We start from the raw sequence: 19,651 nt of genomic DNA, 5'->3' as shown, positions 1-19,651 counted from the left end.
AAATACAAATGCTTTCTGATACAAAAACAATGTTTGAATAGAATCTTGTATTACAAAGTGCACTGGATAAAGTCTCTAGGAGAGAGAACTCACCTGGCTGCAGCTAAACAGAAGAATTACATGGTAGAGTTTTGAAAGAAAATCATTACTTTAACAGGGTGAGAGGAAGAAGGAACTGCTGCAGCTGGTGAGGAAAGGTGTGCAGATGGGGTGTGCGCCTCACCCATCCAGCTCTGGGCAGAGTACCACAGAACACGGAGCTGCAGGAACAGCAGACAAACAGAGCTGCCTGTTTTAATACCTTTTTTTCTAAGGGAAAAAAAAATATATATATATATATTCTAAAGACTCCCTTGCCCCCTACGCAATGATGTTATTTAGCTCACACAGTATGGGTTTTAAAAATAGCACTTCAAACACGAAGTATCTGTGAACACACGTGACTGGGGAGGGGAAAAAGAAAAAAAAACATCCTACACATATATAAGAAACATCTTCCTTTTATGATAGAAAATTTTAACTATGTGCACCTAGCCATTCTTCTAAGAGGCTATTTCTCCACATCATTAGCAGCTCCACATTCTTCATACAAGTGCTCAATGACAAAGATGCAGATGAAACAAAATATCCGTGGGCCAGAGTAAGATTCCCCCAAATAGTTACCTGCTTTGCATACCTACACTGCCATACACAGAATCACTTTTCTCTGCTACAATTAACAGATGGTCTTTATGACCCATGTCCAAAGACATTTTGATTTGGGGACCTTTCTTACAATTCATTATTAAGTTCTAATTTAAAAAAAAAAAGATGTACATTACTAGGTCTCTTCTTCAGCTTTGTTCACAGCCTTATAGAAGTCCATTATTCCCACTCTGTAAGAAACAAACCCTTGTTGTTTGTTTGTCTTATAGAACACATGATATAGCGCTATTGCGATTAATTTTGATGACAAGAAACTGCATATTGAGGCAACCCAAGACCACCATGGTCTGTACTTCAAGAAAATGCTTAAGAAAAATCAGCACACAACTTCCCCCCCACCCCTGAGTGCAGTACCAGACTGCAGTACCAGAACTACTACAAAAAAAAGTCTAAAAAAAAATAAAGTAAAAAGCTCTCCTAATCCATAGGTCACCAGGACCAAACGAAACCTGGGCAGGAACAGATCCATACTGCACTTATTTTCACTTAGTTTGCACCTGCCAATATGGCAGTAAAGAAACCCATCATTCAATAATTTCTTAATTAAAAAAAACTTGGAACACTTACCAGACTAAAAACAAAAACCACACACCTGAGATAAGCTACTGAGTCATACAAGTATACCTGGTAAGAGCAGATGAAGTAATCTTGCAACTAGAATTCTTTTAGCAGGCTTCAGCACAGGCATTCTTCTTCAGTTTGTGCTCCAAGTTCATATCCTAACATAGAGCTTTACTTTAGCATCACAGCCCCCCACTGTTAAATATTTCAAATGCAAGTACTCGCATTCTCTCCATTAGCAGTTCCAGCAGACACTGGGGGTGCTAAGTGCTTTTTATATCATTCCCCACCATGATCCCTAGCTCACAGAATTCACGTTAGTCTTCATAAAGCAACGGGCTGCATTCCTCTGGAACAAAGGCAACGGTCTTACTGAAATGCCAGCTGCCAGTTCTCCACGCAAGGAGTGATCCTTTCCTTGTAGACAAGCTCAGCAGACAAAAATACTTTCAGAGGCAATGGTACAGAGCAGAGGTACAGTTTTGCTCCGCAGCATCAGGGACAAATAGCAGCGTTACCTACCTAATGCAGACAGAAGCCTTCTCCTTACCACTGATAAAATAAGCCTTTTGGAAAGTCCTTAGTAGGCTACAAACAACATGTTTGTTCCACCCAGACATTACAGCAGGACAAGAAAAGGTGTCTTTCACCTGTACTAAATGAAGTCACAGCAGCATCAAAACCAGCAGCCAAGGCTCTACACAGGCGGAGTCCTGAGCTGAGCACTCTGACAGTCCTCTCCAGCAGTCTCAACACCCTGGACTCCAAAGTCTGGCTTACCGTACACATACTCTGTGCTCTGGTGCCTCACAGAAAAGCCCTCCCGCTCCAGTCATTTGCTCTCCAGTAGCAGTCACTGTTGAAGGCTTTGCTGTTAGCACAAAGGCTCAACACAAGTGGAATATTGTTGCCTTACTTACACCAAACATTTTAACTGGAGGCAGCTGGATTTTTTTTTGCAGTCAGCCTTCTGGGTCTTCTCTTGAACTTTGCATCATGCATTCATGAAAGGTGAAATCCTTCAAGCAGATGATCGGTATTTCTGTTATCAATTCCAATATGCATCTCTCAAAAGACAGATACACTGACATATTAAAAATCACTGAACAAATAAGAAATGTAAAATGGTAAACACAAAATTCCTGATTATCAGCCTTTCCACACGTCAAGTACACTTTTTTGGGGGGAAATTTCAGATATTCACTGTCTTCTCAGGACTCCACGTGTACACTGTCTTGAGCAATTAATAGACAGTCCCCCCAAAAAAACAGATGTTTTATTGTCTAAAGTATTGCAATACAACAAATATGTGGTCTGTACAAAGGACACAATAGAGCAAGTTTAAATACAATCAGGAGAAAGAAGTCCCCAAATTCACAGTCCTCGGACATTATCTTATACCAGAACCTGAACCAACAATTTAAAGATTCACTGAAAAAAAAACAAACAAGTTGTTAAAAAATTTAAAGGTCTCCCAAGAGTCTATGGGTGTATTGTCTTACAGCAGAGATCATGGGGTATTCTGTGAAGGGTCACAATGGCATCTTATTGCCCTCAATGCTGATTTTCACTGCATGGGCCGATCTGCTTTTTTTCCTGATATCTGTGAATTTCCGCATCTGTTTGTCCAGTCGACTCACCCCTTTCTTAGAGGTCCCCTGGAACTTAAAAAATAAAACTAATAATTACCACTGAAAAAAAAAAAAAAAAAAAAAAAAGCAGACGTCCCAAAGGTTCAAGAAAGCAAGGCATGCAAGGTTCGACCTGCAAGAAGGATCTGATGAGGTCAGTGGTGTGGGGGCTGGGAGGTGTGAGGAGGGGGTGCACACATTTTCCCCTCAGCCCCCCCCAGCAGATAAATAATCCCCCCAATGTAGGCATCACATACAGAAGTGGTCACACACACACACCACACAGAGGAAAGCTTTCCCATTGTGAGGATTAATAACCACGTTAGTTGTTCACACACTGGGTGAATATACAGTTTGGAATAGTTTCATATCTGTATCAGCTGGAGTTTAACAACAAACATACTTCACCACATACAAGCTTCCAGTGGGTGGAAGATTTTAGATATGGCTACACAGTAACTGAAGTGGGTTGAGTTGACGTATCAATTCCAAACTGCAATTTATTTTAGAAGTCACTGATTAGTACTTAAAAAGCAAGAAATTATTGGAAAACAAGGAAGTAAGGTTGGAAGCAAAAGGAATGCCTGAGAAAAGCTGACCATACACATTGTCAGAAAGTTGCTGCATTTCATCTCTGTATTTTAACTGCAGCTGAGAAACTGAGATGACACAGCAGTTTGTGTTTTTTTGTTTTGGTTTGGTTTTTTTACACAAATACAGTAATTCTGTAGAGAAATGCCACTGGAGAGCAATGACCTCCTGATCCCTTTACTTTCTCAAAAGCAGTTTTCCTTAACTAGACAACAGAAACAACAATAGCAACTTCATACCTTTTAAGTCCAGGAAAAAATATCCAGATATCCAGAATGTGCTACTTAGTACCTGACAAAACCATCTATGAAGAGCTGAACCTCTCGTTCCCATCTCCGAGGTGGCTGAGGTGGGGTTCCTCACCCTCATTTAATACTTTATTCAGAAAACTATCCACTGAAGTTGTATCTAGGATTTCACTGATTTTCAAAAGTTTTTTTTTTTTGTTTGTTTTTTACAAAAATAAATATGAAGCTACCCTTCTGTCACTGTTTGTGACACCTCTGCTCACATAAAAGAACTGAAACGAGACAAGATATTGCCCAAACGGTTCTCATGTTGATGTACGTCAATGACTGATCTCTCTTCAGTCCCATTCACAGCAGGGAATTCTGCCCTGTTCTCCTCCTGCTGTCAGCCACCCCCTAACTCTCCCATCAGTGACCTTGGATAAGTAGGCATGAGAAGTACCTTGTTTAGTACCAGTAAAACAGGCACAGGTGTTAGTACACAGTGCTACCAAGTCTGACATTAAGAGCTAAGACCTCCTGTGTCAGGTGGTCAGGCAAACCTTGAGAACCTAAATGAGAACAGGTTTCACGATGCTCAGTCTTGCTCATCTTGGTGTTGAGCACCCAAAGCTACAGGTGCAAAGCTATTTCTGAGCACAGGTATTTTCACTTAATACCTCTCATTTGGACACCCTGAAGCCACAGAGGCAGTCATCATAGCAGATGTTACGTGCTACAACGTCCTTTTTCCTGCACAAGTTACCATTTAGGTCTCGGTACAGACTTTAGAGAATACAAGGAGAGTTTTCCAAGTTGAAGTTAGGGTGTACACACTCCTTTCCCGTATGTGCAAACTACCAACAGTTGAAGCACAAGCACTGTTCACACCTCCCTTGAGGGATACCTCTCAAACTCGGGGAAGGCAATGTCATGGCTACAGGGGCATCCTGTTGCCTTCAATGCTGAACTTGATGGCCCGATGCACTTTGCTGAGTCGTTTCTGTTCAGCAAACCGTCTCTTGTGTTTTTCCAAGCGACTAATACCTCTCTTAATAGTCCCGGGCTAGAAATAATATCTCAATTAATGCAAAGAAGTAAAAATAACAGCAGAAAAAATCACAATAATTATTACTTCTTCCATTTACATGTGTTCTACCACGTACTCCAACCTTTAGATTAAAACCATACAAGGTAGATAGAAAAAACAAATAAAACACAGCAAAGGCCTCTACTGAAGCCTGCTAAAACTTCGAAGTTTTCACAAACTGGAAAATCATCTTAAAAAAGAACACAATACAAAAAAAATGGAAGAAAGATAAAATATTGGTGACATACTAATTAAACTGCTGCTTTATTTTAAGATGTTCTAAAATTAAGAAGCCTATAATCAGATTCTTACCCCTAGAGAAAAGCTCTAGAACAGATAGGATGAAAATCTCTTTCTGGTAAGAGAAGCAATGATACCTGTGTGGAAGAATTTGATGGGCTTAACACAGCCCATTTGATAGCAGAGCTTGTTGTCTACTCAAATTAGAAGAGGCACATACAAGGAACTGCTGTATTGTACAGTAACCACAGCAATAAGGCGACAGATTCCCAGACAGCTGAGGTACAGAGTCACTAAAAGAGACCACGCTATGCCCTGCACTGCAGCGCTTACCCTGGAGGACTCCATCTCCACATTCCACTTTGGCCTAACCACATAGTCCTTGTTGGAAGGCATTGGCACCCTCGCACGGGCACAGAAGCCAGGGTCTCCAGGTCTAAGAGCCCTGCAAAAGAGAAATGTTGTTTTTAGACAAAGAAATCTCACATAGGAAGAGCACTACAGATAGTATTCTACCTCTGGAAAAATGAGCTTAACCACTGACTTTAAAAAAAACTCAAATTGCACATTTTTAGCACTATTAAAATACTTTTTTCTAGTCAAAAGAATAAAAATTCCAACCTACTTTTCCTCTCCTGTTAATACTTTCTCCAGATCCCTGCGGGGAGTCTGACCACCGGAGCTGCAAGAAAAATAAGATTTTACAGGCATCCACACACAAAGAAAGATAGCAACAAAAAGACAAGTGCGGTAAGAGAAGAAAGAGATCAGAAATCATTGTTCTTTTATTTCCCTTGTTACTTATACAAAACTTTTCTTTTTGGAGTCTTAGAAAGAAAGAAAATCTCATTTCTCTCTGGTATTCTTACCTACTCAATCTTCTTCGCTGAGGCATCTGTTCCAAATCTCTCTGTTCCCTCTCTTCTCTTGTCATGCCTTTGTAGTTTGAGGTAAGGCCAAAGATGGGTCGAGACCACTCATCTAGTAAATAAATATGTTAATAAGCACATCAAATTTCTCTCTAAACCATTCTGATAACTAAACACAGCTTTCAATGTTCACTTATACTTCCCTTCAACCACACAGATGATTTTTGAACTCTTAATATTTCAGGGAAATCCAACCTTGTGGACAGTAACAAACTGCTTTTATCCATAAAGTCTCTTGCTATTGCTTGCTTTTTTGGAATCTCTCTTAGCTCTAGAAATATTTAAGTGCCAGAAGCTCCTGCATGCCACAGTGTTATTTTAGAAATATGAAAAATACTTCCTGAAGAACAGAACAATTTTGTAATTAGTTTGCAGTCATTCAGGGTGGAATACACTACACATGACTACAGCTGTTTAAGAAGTAAATTTTTAGATGGTCATTTAAGACCTCTCCTCCATGGAATAAATGGAGCACCTTCCTCCTTTGCTAACAGGTAGATGTGGTCTGGACAACTAGCCAAGAGAGAATTTGGGCAACATAAAAGCTATTATCTAGTTTTACAGCAGAACAGGAAAAACTGCATGCAGACATTAATGTAACAGTGTTCAATACGAGCTCTGCAAACAAAACTATCACAGATTAATGAGATTCCTACATTGCAGAGTTAGTTCTAGTACAGACAATAACAATGTGCAACAGAAAGACTGATGCAGAAATTAAATTACCAGTGAAATCTAACTGAAGGAAGACAAAAGGTTTACATACTGATTAGCTTCCCTGCCATATCTTTGTTAGGTCTCGATTCTTTGGGGTGTTTGTAAAGGTACATCACAGCTCTTCCAATGCCACTGTGCTTCAGGGTCTCTTGGCTCACGCTGGGCAGCTATAAGGAAGTTTGTGAAAAAAAAAAAAAAAAAAAAAAAACAAGAAATGATGTCTGAACAGTAATGGTGTGAACTTTGCAAAAACCAAAACCTACCTTCACAGTAATCTTGGAAAAAAGTGTTTTGGCACTTTTCCACTAGGAATAAGTTAAAGGTTCAAGTATCGAACACCCAGACATAAATTTACTTGAACATTCTTATTTCTTATACACAAATTGAGCTAAGTTTCCTGAAGTATTTACTCCAAATGCTCATGTGTTTATATTACCCCAAAACAGAATTACTGCCTTCTAAGCATTCATTTTACAAGGATAAAAGTTTACATGGCAAAAGCCACATATTCAATTATAACCTAAATCAGTCAGAATTTGTGCAAATTCTTATGCAACAACAAATTTCTAAAGCTTCAGTCAATAGAGTCACGCAGTCATGCTGCAAGAGAAATTTAACTTCCGTTCTGCTATCAAGATTATGCCACACTAATTTTACAAATGCAGCAAAAGCTACTTAAAGTGAACAATTACAACATATGAGCCACAGAGAACAAGGGAAGATAAGTCACTAAGCCATTTAGATTCATCAAGAATCTACAAAAGCCATAGCATGTACCTCCCTGATAGAGGATAGGGAACTTCACACGTATGGTTCCCATGAGACAAACATCTCCTGGCTGACTGCCAGCAGAGCTATTTGCTTTATTGTGAACATAAGCAAAAATTTTGTAACGATTATGTGTCTGAAATTCCCTAGCCAAATTTTGCTCAGATAGACGGCATATCCACAAGATACGGAATACTCATTAAAAGCAATGTGAAATTTAAACCAAACGTATTTAACTTGCTGTTTGCTTCCCCCTACATTTCACACTGCATGGATCATCAGTAACATCATCAGCAGTTATCAACACACATTTCTGTAAAGCATGACCATAAAAACCTGAAGCTACCAATCAAATACAGTTAGAAATCAGTTTCAAACCTCTTGCAGGATTTTCAGAAGCTCCTCTCTTATCTTCAGTGCTGGCAGACTTCGGTCTGGAAGAGGAGAAAGCCATTCTTTGATGGCAGACATTACACCACTATCGATGAAAGTTTCTTTGAGGTCCTGCCTAGAAAGTTTAATGTATAGATAAGCCATGAAGTCATACAGGAATACACCTAGATCTTAAGATGTGATGGTCCTTGAAACACAACAGTATGTTTGAGTTTGTTAATTTAACAGGTAAAACTAGGGATCATTTTTCATTTTTTTGAGGTCACCTAGCTCCAGCATTTACCTGATACTAAGAAAAGCGTTTCACTGCATACTCAATACAACTGTAATGTCACCCTATGAAATCTACCAAGTTCCCAATATTCCCAAAGATGATAATCATCTGGAAGAATGACTTACTTTTTAAGATGCATAACTACAGTCGGTAGCAAAGTTAATTTCTTTAGTGCGGGTTTCTTTTGTGTATTCAGCTGTCGATCCTCCTGTAGAGAGTTGAAGAATTACAAGTCAATCAAAAGAAGAAATCAGCAACTCCCATCCACTGCAGTATTTACAGGAAAAAGGTCAGTAGTAAGTTACTGGAGAATTCGCCTTTAGCAGGACCACACTAACTTTATAACCTGGCTCTATCTTGCTACAATTCCAAAATACATTTTATACAACAGTTTCTCTTTAAAAAAAATCCCCACCTTAATCAACACTCCCCTGGAAAGAATGATCTGTGTTTCTACTTCACAATTTACGTTTATTGCAATAAACTGGCATTCTGCAGGGTCCTGTATGCTAGCTATGCGTAGCTATCCTAGAAACGCTCATAGCAAATCTCACCCAAACTACAACAAATAACTAACCAAAACAGTAACAAGTGAAAATACATGCATTCACATCACCTAAGAACGTAACTATAAAACCTGGTGGTTTAGAGGGATGCATGGTAGAATTAACATTAAAGCATGCATACGTGTATGAAGTGTTAGAACAAAAGCTGTCTCAGTTTCAAAACAATGATGTGATTACCACCTCAGTCCATTATCTCACTATCTATTCAAAATGTGGGATTAAATATCAGAGAGACCCACTACAATCAACAGATTTGTCTCCTGCTGTGTTTGTACCTTTCCAGGTGCTTAACTCACTGAAGGCTCTTTCTACACAATGTTTTTTTTAATTGTGAGAGAGGAGATTCTTTTAATGCTCTTCTGTTCCAGAATAGCTTTATAGGCACATGCTAAACAACTAAAGATACCACAGCACTGGAGCTCAGCTCTTCCTCTCTCCAGTATTCCAAACTTCATTGCTTTGTTTAAAACATTTGACCACCATCTTGTTGACGACCAAGAAAGCCACAGTTGTCTCCCAGACCACTATCTTACTCTGCCCTTCTTCCCCAAACACATTAAGAAAGACTCCTCTTTCTAAAATTGCCTCCCAATTGCTTTTAATGAGTTTCACCATGCTGTTAAATTGACTGCTACTTCAACAATAGTACAGCAATAACAAAAGGCAAGACCCTGGTAATAAAACACAACTCCTTGAAAGAAGCAGTCTGCCAAGGGATAATTCTATTGTTCTACAATCATCTACCACATTATTGTCATTCAAGCCCTTCAGAAAGGTTTCTTCTCAGGAACAAACAATTAAGTACTGTATATACTACTAATTGCAGAGTGAAATCAAACCGTAGTCTCTATCTCAGGATTTGATATACATACATTTTACATAACATGTATTCATCCCTTTTTATAGGGCAGTTGATCCCAGCTGATCAGTTTACCAAGTTAACTAAATATCATCTTTAAAACAAAGCAGTAATTCAGACTAGCAAAATGACATTAAACAGTTGTTTAGATACTGGAAGCTTTCAGTAGCGTACAGCTTACTACTTCTGAGTAACAGATACCTCTATTTTACTGATTGCACAGGGGAAATTGGTGTTTTTGGAACCTAGAAAACCCACCTCTGCAGCTTCATTCATCTTCACAATCATAGCACTGACCACATCATCTGCATCACTAATAAAAGTTCCACCATCACGGTTTCGTCTACGCTTGCCACTCATACTCTTCTTTCGCTGCAGCATCATGTCAAAATCTGACATGAAGTCCATACTGAAAGACAAGAAGAAAGTTTGCTAATGGTCAGAAGAGGGTTGATTTCACAACCTTCATAGAAAATATTTTGTATTTCTCTAATAACCGTTCCACAAATCTCCAAGAACTCTACAAGCATTATGTCTCAATGCCCCCGTAAGATAATTAGATCTCCTCAGTATGCTAACTGGGAAACCAGCAAAGGGCTTCAGCAGCTCTGAGATGCCCTCAGAAGTCTGTAAAAGACCTTACTAAAACACCTAGAGAGATGCACACATCCAGGGTTGAAAATGTGCTAAAGTTGTCACTGAAGCAAATATTTAGCTTTCCTGTACCTGCAATACATTGCTCTAACTCTACTGGATCAGACAGGAAGGAAAGAGGAGAGAAGCTGGGGTCAAGCCTTGGCACACCTTATGCCCTACAGAAGCAGAGAAACAAAACTGTGACTCCAGTGCTCCTTCGCATGGCCTGATGCTAGCAGCAGGGTTAGATGTTTGTTTCATTAGATGTTCATTTCATTCAGGTTTTGATATGACCTACAAAATACTACTACTTCTCTGGAGCAGGATCAGCAGCATAGGCAATCTGCTGTGGATTGCCAAGTGACTGAACTGTACAAGCAGAGAAAGTCATGGTCTATAAAAACATGCTTTCTGTAGACACACAGCCCCTTCCTTGCCTTTCATGAAGTCTAGCCAAGTTTTGGATGAACCTTTTTGCTCAAATATTGCATTTGCTATTAACAAAGGAGTACGTAACATATCCACTTACTGCTTCCCTCGTTTGATGTTATCATCAGAGTCCGACTCATCTGCTGTCTCCTTCATCTCTGCATCACCCTTCTCTTCTTCCAAGTCCTCCTGGTTAAAGCCCTGATGGTAAAGGCAGTGTAAGTCAGTGTAGGAATTAAGACGAAGCATCTACGCAGGTGCCTGACTCTTACACTCTAAACGCTTCCTCTAAATCCTCTTCAGATTTACCTGAAAGAGGAACAAAGGATTCCTAATTTCACCTATGACTGTCACACCAATGGCTCTCCCAGTAGTAGCACTGTGAAGGTTATTTAACTCAATGAGTCCAGCAGATAAAAATCTTCATCCCAAAACAGTACATCCTTGAACACGAATGCAAACCCCAACAGGCATTCTAGGAATAGCTTCCCATGAAGATTCCATCTGGCAACCGAATAAGAAACATCCCCAATAGCACTTACGGTAAATTCCTCTTCTTCCTCATCACCAGATTCTCCAAATATATCTGCAATCAGGTTCCTGCGAAGGTAATAGTAACACTTATCTATTTATACTGCAGTAGTGAGAACTGCATTTCCTGAGAAATTTCTAATATGGCTGAGTGGAGATCCACCTTCCATTCTGCCACACTGCCCTTCCTCTTCACACTACCAATAAAAGCAGACATTCATTCTCTGGTTGGTTTTCCTCCATTACCCCATCAGTGACCAGCATCACTACCTGCAGCCCTGAAGGAATTCACATTCCCACGAGCACTTACTCTTGTTCATTTCCAGATTCACTGTCACTGCCAAACAGATCTTTCTCTTCTGTTTTCTTCCCAGCATTCTCTTTTCTTTCTTCCTCTTCTTCACTATCTGATACCATATTTTTCTTCCTTTTATCAGATTTCTCTGAGGCAGCATCGCTATCTGATTCTTCAACATCAGAAAGGATTCGTACTTTTTTTGCAGCTGCCAACAGAAAGAAGCATTACTGCCTGCACAAACATAATTGTCATTTTAAAAAATTATGTCCATTCTAAAATCTTTTTTATTCAGTTGGTAACTAACTACATACAGTACACCATCCATACAAACTGGTAATTTCAGAACTTACTCTCACACCTAGTGTATCTTAGAAAATACAGAGAAAAAACAACTAGATAAAAAAACAGCAAAGTAAAGAAGTTAAGTACAATGGAAATACTCAACATGAAAACAGGTGCCAGCATAAAGCAACGTTACTGCAGAATATATATTTTTACTCGTGTTAAACCTACCTGTTACTCCAAAACATTAGATACATATTCACACAGAAATGCAGTTAGAACAATACCTTCTCCAAAAGCAGTTGTACTTTAAAAGCAAAACCACTTTGTGGTTTCACATTTATCTTAGATGCTTTCTTCACATAAAAATAAGGGATTAACAATAACGCTACTACTTGTCATGTCACATTTTTATTTTCATACTAAAGTTGCTTACGTGCTTTCTCAGTGTCATCCTCACTGTCAGAAAGAATGGCCGTTTTCCTCTTCACAGTCTTCTCCTCCTCTTTCTCATCTTCATCGCTGTCTGAGATTTTTCGTCTCTTAGGACCTTCCTCTTCGCTGTCAGAGCCCTGAAATCCTTCCCTCGCACGTTTGTTATCTGAATGATGAGAATCATTCTGCACCTCCTCCTTCCTGTCCTCCCCATCACTGTCATCAGACTCTATTTCTCGTTTGTGTCTGGAAGCAGACTCGCTCTCCGAGTCACTGGCCGGCTGCTTGCGGACCTCCTCGTTCTCCGAGTCACTGGCCGGCTGCTTCTGTGTTTCCTCATTTTCAAAGTCACTACTGTGATCCCTGTGAGGTTCTCCATTTTCAGAGTCACTAGCTTGATGATTTAAGGCATCTTCATTTTCAGAGTCACTTAAATGCTGATTTGGACGGTCCTCAGCATCAGAGTCACTGTCTTTCCCTCCATGATCTGCTTCATTGTCTGAATCACTTACATTGTGATTTGGAGGCTCCTCGTTATCTGAGTCACTGTCTTTTTGCCTCGGTACATCTTCATTTTCAGAGTCTGTCATATGAGGCTCTCCTGTTTGCCCATCCTCTTCTCCATCACTGTGTTCATTCTGAAAAAAGAAAAGTAATTTTAGGCAAGTAAGCAAAAATCTATATAAAAAAGATTTAAAAAAAAGAAAACAAGAAGTTTGAGTTTTTGCTTGTCCTTCCTCCCATGTGATTGCCAAGGGTACTGCAGACTGAAATACTTTATTTTACATATATAAAATATATACAGAAATTAGATGATTTGAGTCAAAGGACTCACTATCGTATACTACAGATCAAGAAAAATATTAAGAGATCAACAGAACACCATCCATCCTGCTACTCAATCCTATTTTAGAAACAGAATCAAAAAAAAAAAAACCACCTCAAGCGAAGAGGCCCAAGAAGGGTCCAGTCCTTCAAGTCTAAATACTTAATTACTTCACTTTAAAAAGTTGGGCCTTCAAAATGGTTTAGTCCAAATCCCACAAAATAATGCAAGTAAACAGACTCCCACACTGGTCATTTCTGAAGATCTCAAATAGACATTTTTGTACGAAGTACATTTTACTGAAACTGCATGTGTTACTTTCAGAGTAAAGCTCAAGAGAGCTTGCACCCTCTCCTTACTTAACAATACGCCAAGACCAAAAGGCCTATAAAAAACAGGAATAAAGTTTTAATTACAGCCTTAAGAGCATTATTAAGAAGCTTTGGGTTTCGGTGGGTAAAAACCTAAGAACAGGTTCAACAGTTCTCTCCCTTAAGCTCACAGCTCCCATGCCTACACAGATACCTGAGATAATTTGTGTGTATAAACACACCAACCTTCTGAAAACTAGTGAAACGCAATCCTTTATGTCTTCTACACAGTAACAACAGAGCCAAACATTCCATTTATGGAAAAATCTTCAACAAGCCCCCTGTCTCTATCCTTATTGACGACAGAATGCAGTTTTATCTTTCCTAGAAGATCTAAATTCCACTTGGAAAAAAATGCATTTGCCTAAGAAAACAAAATTGGACTCTCTTGAACTCCCGTGCCTTAATTCAGCATGTCTACAGCAGTCACTGTCACAATAATCCCGTTTTCAGCTGAAAAGAACACTGATGAGAGCCTCTTTCCTAAATACTTCTCAGGGAAGCTTTTTTCAGGGATGATTCTCTCTTCTCAGCTGCAGACTCCTTTCACTAGCACCTTTGCAAACTGAGTATTTATTGTCCTAGGAGATGCTTTAAGACCTACATGTCCTAGAGCTTCCAAGTCTCCTGTTAGCAGTCTCTTCTCCTTGATAGGACAGACTTCCTCTTTTTATTTTCTATGGTCATTCCACACCCACATTCAGAGCCACACACAATGCAGGTGTATCTATCTATCCTACAGGCATGACAAGCAATATTATTAATCTTTATGACATATGAACACGAAGGACTTTTAAAATAAAACAAGTAATAGCTTTTAGGAATTACTCCTTCCACAATTATATTGACTGATAAATAACATCACTTTTTAAGATTCTGGATCTTATGCATTTATTCTCTTAGCTAGTACTTCATAAAGTGACAACTTCTAAACAACTGCAACGTTACTAACAGAAAGTTACACACTGGAACAAAATCAGGACTACAGAATTTTAAAACACACTTCAAATACCACTTCACTGCTTCCAAGTTACCTAATGCTAGCTATAGAACTGCAGCTGTGATAACTCGAGTACTTTTCTGTCTCCTGCTTGTACGTGACCCTACAGTAGTGCCAGCCTTTTGAACCATGCTGGTGGCACCATTCGGTATTTCTCATTTCTCCTTACAGAGCGGAGATACAGTTCAGTTAGAAATCTGAAATTGGAATTGTAAAGAATTAAATAGGAAGAATTTACAGAATTGAGGGTGCAGAACTAAGGAACACCACACACCCAAACTGCTCCCTGTTTCTCACAGGATTTTATTTTGTGCTCTTCATCAAAATGATGTATTTTCTCTCACAGTATTAATGAAGAAAAAAAGCTACAGCTGCAAAGGGAAGAGGAAATGCAGATTTTACAACAATGTTACAGACTGGATCACTGAGAGGAGAAGAAATGTAGAGGTCTACACTTAAGTTGACATTTATTAAAATACACGTTCTTCACTCCTTATTTCTGTGCCATTTAATGTTTGGTGGTTTTATTTGTTTTTTCCTGATTTCAGATGGCTGATACTGAGTAGGTACTTGTAACTATGTCAGCAGCAATAAAGGATTTTGCTAAACAAAACCGAAGAAATCAACAGAAATATTTCTGTTTAAACTATTAGGTTTACTATCTACCAGACTAGAAAGTCTTCAGCAAAAAAGTAAACAGAATTAAAGAACCAACTTGAATTTATAACAATTCTTAGCCACTCAACATTTTTAAGGTTGAAAGCATAGCTGCAGGTTACGTATGCTCCTATTCAGGATGTATTGCTAAACTACAAAGAAGTTCCTATGCAAAATCCTTGGTAAGAAATCATTCCAATTATACAGCAGTATTACTAAAGCACTTTACAACATACTGAACCTCAAATCTATTATGCAAACTGACAGTCACTCTTCAGAGGGAAGCTATTTGGGGAGGGGAAGCATCCACGCATCCTAATTAGCTCACACCATGACCATACGGTGCTTTGCACCACAGAATCACGATGGTAATTACAGCTTCTCAACTCCACTGCGATACCATCACCTACAGAACCACTTAAGAGAGAACTCAGGAAGACACAGGTAACAGGTGTCCCGGCACAGTTTGGACAGACAGGTATCATCTACTCCAGTCCTGAACCTGTAAAGCACAACCCAAGCTAAGCCAAAAGCACACAGTTGGACAAGCCAAGACAGCCGGCCCTGCAGTGGGACAACACGTGCTACCTCGGACTCAGCACTACATCAACGCAACTGAGCAGCTTCTAAAGCGGAGGGGAGACACACCTGACTCGCTCAGAACCTAGGCAGAACAAACAGGCCCTGTCCACAGCCATTTGTTGGTGCAAGGTCTTCTGAATAAATTAACGCATCTGTGAATGTTTTGGAATATATTTCATGTAGGAAGTAAGTGCAACTTCACAATGAGATGACTTAACTCTGCAGGACAGTCCACCTGCATCTCTCCCCTACCTCCCCTCCCCCCTTTTCTTTTAAAATGATTTGTCTCTAAAAAGGTGTGCTCAAATAAATCAATTATGTAATTTTGGAATTTTCTACTTTTATTTTTCCAATTACTTAATTAAAAGTTTAGACATCCTCAAAAACAAGTAGGTCTCAGGTAATTGCTACCACATTTTTCTCTAATTCCTTTGCTTTCTTTTCTTCCTCCTCTTTATCTATAAACTTCTTAATTGAGATGTCCTTAATTTTTTTAACTGAAAGAATTCTGTAACATGAGGCTTTAGTACAGTATAAAGTAAGGAATACATAAAAATCAAATTTACAGTGTTATCCTTCCATATAAAAGCTTCAGTCAGCAAGTAGTTTATTGGATCAACATGCAGCCGCTTTTAAGATGTACTATTATGGTAGTTTAATAAGTTCAACAGAATTGACCCATCCACTACAATCTTATGAATGACATTTGTTAAACTAAGGTATACATGACCTTCACGGGCAGATCAGGAAGCTTCTGTTTTCAGAAATGTAAGATATTTGTGCATTTCTTAGCAGTCACAGTCAAACCATAACTTAAATGAAGAAGACAGCAGCAACTTGGTTAGAGTGTAAGATCTAAGCCATTAAAGATTTCCGTATGAGCCTGACTTGTACAAACACTGTAAATGTGATTTAATATTCATTACTGTACTAAAACTATGTGTTATCTAATTCTATTTGTCTGAAACAGAATCAGTAAGGACATCAAGGAGAACATTTATAGATAAAGTGGGACTGGGGGAAGGAAAGCCAGAAAAGAATTGTGGAAAAGAAAAACCCACATACCTGAGACCTACATAAGTAATTCCTCAGGATTCCCCTTTTCTTTAAAGTTAAGAACCTGAAAAAAAAGTTGGAAAGTTTAAAACTTCAGTTCTTTAAATTTGAGTTCTAAATTAGAGACGAAATAGTAATTAAATAGACTTAACTGATTGGGCTGTCTCAAAGGTATTATAACCTTTGAGTGTCATTCCTCCCACATACTCCTAAAGATGAAGGAAATAAGAGGATGAGAAAATTTAAGATAAATAAGTTACTGAAAGCTACTCTCCTTTCACAGACAGCAGCTCCACATTATCAGTTGAGTTGCACTTTGATGTACAGAAAACATCAATTTACTAGGAATATAAAAGTTCGTAACAGAAGAAAATACTTAAAACTTTGTGTCTTATAGTGAACGTGAACCTTCAAAGGCCTTAGCACTTGATTCAATGTGGTTAAAATCTTAAAAATCCTTTTTTTGTGTGTGTTTTTTAAATGTACTTTGTGTATTATTTTATCTACAGAGGAAGATTCAACAGCCAACGCAGAACAAAACCCTTACAATAGTGGAGGTACATGAAGAGGATCCGTAAGCAAGGATAACGGGTCCTAGTATTTTTGATTATTTAAATCAGAAAAAGTCATGCCAAAGATGTAAATAATAGTTGACTGCTCTTTAGGCCAGATTTCCAATTACTTGACCACAGTAAGCAAAATTTAAAAACCACAGGAGTACAGAAGAGTAAGAACAACCGACCCAGTCTTCAAACACCAAAGAAAAAGCTTAACGTAACTGTAGCAGCAACATGACTCTCCACGCTCTCATCAGAATTCCCTTCCACTAAAACAGAAGCACTTAATCCTTACCAAAGACAGTTATTTCTGTCACACACAAAACCATACATTTTCCCCCACTGAAATCCTGATTATCACAACAGCAAATGCTGCCTGACAACTCAATTTCTTCCACTGTAAAGAAGTATCAACAGCTTTAAAAAAATCCAAATCTGCTTTAAACTCAAATTCAAGTAAGTGTGAAGAACTTCCCTTTTATACTCTTTAAAAACATATTCATTTACTTTCTAACTGATGAAACTATGAATTCAGTAAAGAAAAAAGAAAAAGGATTGTAAGTTATACTGCAACAGAGGTGAGGTAGGGGATGGTTAGACCAGATGATCTTGGAGTTATTTTTCAACCTTTATAATTCTGTTTGGTTGCATTTTAAGCGAGTTTTAAAGTGGATAACCACTGAAAATCCAGTCAGAGTCAATCCTGATCTTTATACAACATGAAACAGAATTTGCAGAACAGAGTATAACGTCTTTGATTTCATTTTTGAAGAGCATCACACAGCTTTCCATAACAGAACTTTGCTGACAGAAGACAGGATTTCAAAGCCAAAATTAGTCCTTCCTAGAAGGCCCTACAAAGACCTGATGTAATTCTATCTCGAGACAAAAAATTCCTTAAAATTACCGTTAACCCCAGAATTGTCCTAGACACAGAACCTTCATTTTTATCAGAATCTCTTTCCAACTACACTAATCAAACCACAAGTTAAGTGTCTCCCCTCCAAAGACAACCCCAGATCAAACACCACCACCCTTTTCATAGGGTAGGGTTCTCAAAGCAAAAAGCTCTTCAGAGGAAAGACGAATGCCATTTAGAAACCTGGCTTTCCACAAAGAAATCTATTCCTTTGTAAATGACAAAGTAAAAAATACAGGACAAAATAGTCTTCAGCAGTAACTTTCACATTCAAGAAGAAAGACTAGAGACAAAAAAGCGTTCATTCTTTGGTAATGAAACATATGCTCCGTAATGCATGGTTTTACCATGCATTTTACCTTGCAGAATTTAAAGCAAAGTTCCGAATTCCTCAAAATCCATTGCTTACCTTTTCAAGCCCCAAAAAATTATCTTTTTGCAATCAAGTATGGCAATATTACACTTTTTTTTTTTTTTTAGTACAAAACAGGGAATGCTATTGTAACAATTTAGGACTGAAATAAAAAGATACTACCCTACTTCTTGGTCAGGAGATTATGTGACACAACCCTTTTGGGACGTTTTGCCAGACAGAACACTTAAGAACAACTCAATAAATGTAAAAGTCTCAGTTAAAAGAGCAATATTTCTTTAAAATGAGTATCAGTTTATGAGAGAGCAATCCTTATCTAGACGAAGTTCCCACGGTACCTCAGAGTGGTGCCCTACGCTTCCGTTCTCAGATCCAGAATGCTGCTCGTTTCCTTCATCTTCAACATCAGATCCTGAATCTCTCTCGTCTTGCACCGGAGTAGCTCCACCGTCATCTACTCCGAATGGAAACAAATAAATTAATTATTTAAAAAGTAAAACTCGGTGACGTCTCCCAGCGCTGAGAAGCGCCCTGACAGCCGCGATGGGTGACCAGGAAGGCAGATAACTCCCAGCAGCGCGGGGCACCGGCGGTGAGCTCCCGGGCAGGACGGCCGCGAGTAGAACCAAACGCCCCGCGGAGCCCCGGAACGGGAGGACCCCGCAGAGCCCTCGCAGCACGGCCGCAGCGGCTCCACATGCCCTGGGGGCCCGATAACGCCCCGCGGGCCGGCCCCGGCCCCAGCCCAGCCCCAGCCCAGCCCCGTCCCAGCCCGGCGGGGCCCGGCCACGGCCGCTGACGGGCGCCGAGCGGCGGCGGCCCAGGACAGGGCGCGGGGCAGCGCAGGGCCCGGGCGCTCCCCGCGGCCGCTGAGGCCCCGCCGTGCCCGCCCGCCCTCCCGGGGCCCGGCGCCGCTACCTGACTGCTCCCCGCCGTAGTACTCGCTCTCCATGGCGGGCTCGCTCCCGCCTCGGCCCTCGGGGCTGGCGGCGGGGCGCGGCCCCCGGGGCGCCGCTCACCAACCTGCGCCTCCGCCGCCCGGCTCGCCCGGCCCAAGATGGCGCCTCCCCTCCGAACGGCCGGTTGCCGGCACTGCGCGTGCGCCAGCCCCTTCCCCTGGCGCCCCGGCGGGGCCGCTCTCGCGAGAC

At 40.0% G+C, this 19,651-nt stretch overlaps 1 protein-coding gene across 4 annotated transcripts; it reads right to left on the bottom strand.

Moving 5' to 3' along the window:
- Nucleotides 1-1,850: 1,850 nt before the first annotated feature.
- On the bottom strand, nt 1,851-19,592 carry IWS1 (interacts with SUPT6H, CTD assembly factor 1). Of its 4 annotated transcripts, XM_084529943.1 has the most exons (15): nt 19,422-19,592; nt 18,842-18,957; nt 12,164-12,800; nt 11,458-11,650; nt 11,159-11,216; nt 10,717-10,817; nt 9,810-9,960; nt 8,252-8,334; nt 7,838-7,967; nt 6,741-6,858; nt 5,915-6,026; nt 5,671-5,727; nt 5,379-5,490; nt 4,623-4,781; nt 1,851-2,930 (listed from the first exon to the last, which is right to left on the bottom strand). In XM_084529943.1, the coding sequence occupies exons 1-14, from the start codon at nt 19,453-19,455 to the stop codon at nt 4,653-4,655; spliced, it is 2,031 nt and encodes a 676-aa protein (XP_084386069.1). In that variant the 5' UTR covers nt 19,456-19,592; the 3' UTR covers nt 1,851-2,930; nt 4,623-4,652. The 4 variants fall into 4 exon arrangements, with proteins under 4 accessions (XP_084386069.1, XP_084386068.1, XP_084386070.1 ...); XM_084529942.1 differs by lacking the exon at nt 4,623-4,781; XM_084529944.1 differs by lacking the exons at nt 4,623-4,781; nt 19,422-19,592 and adding an exon at nt 16,664-16,718 and having other exon boundaries at nt 18,842-18,926.
- Between the last annotated feature and the right edge of the window lie 59 nt (nt 19,593-19,651).

The sequence above is a fragment of the Aythya ferina genome (assembly GCF_964211825.1).
Source record: "Aythya ferina genome assembly, chromosome: 9".
In the NCBI taxonomy this organism is placed as follows: domain Eukaryota; kingdom Metazoa; phylum Chordata; class Aves; order Anseriformes; family Anatidae; genus Aythya; species Aythya ferina.
This window is presented reverse-complemented; position numbering and strand designations above follow the sequence as displayed.

Coding starts and splice junctions, on each gene's coding strand:
- IWS1 (XM_084529942.1), bottom strand. CDS start 19,455: ATGGAGAGCGAGTACTACGGCGGGGAGCAGTCAG. Junction 5,728..5,914: donor CAGCGAAGAAGATTGAGTAG/GTAAGAATACCA, acceptor TTTTTCTTGCAG/CTCCGGTGGTCAGACTCCCC. Junction 5,491..5,670: donor GTATTAACAGGAGAGGAAAA/GTAGGTTGGAAT, acceptor TCTCTTTTGCAG/GGCTCTTAGACCTGGAGACC.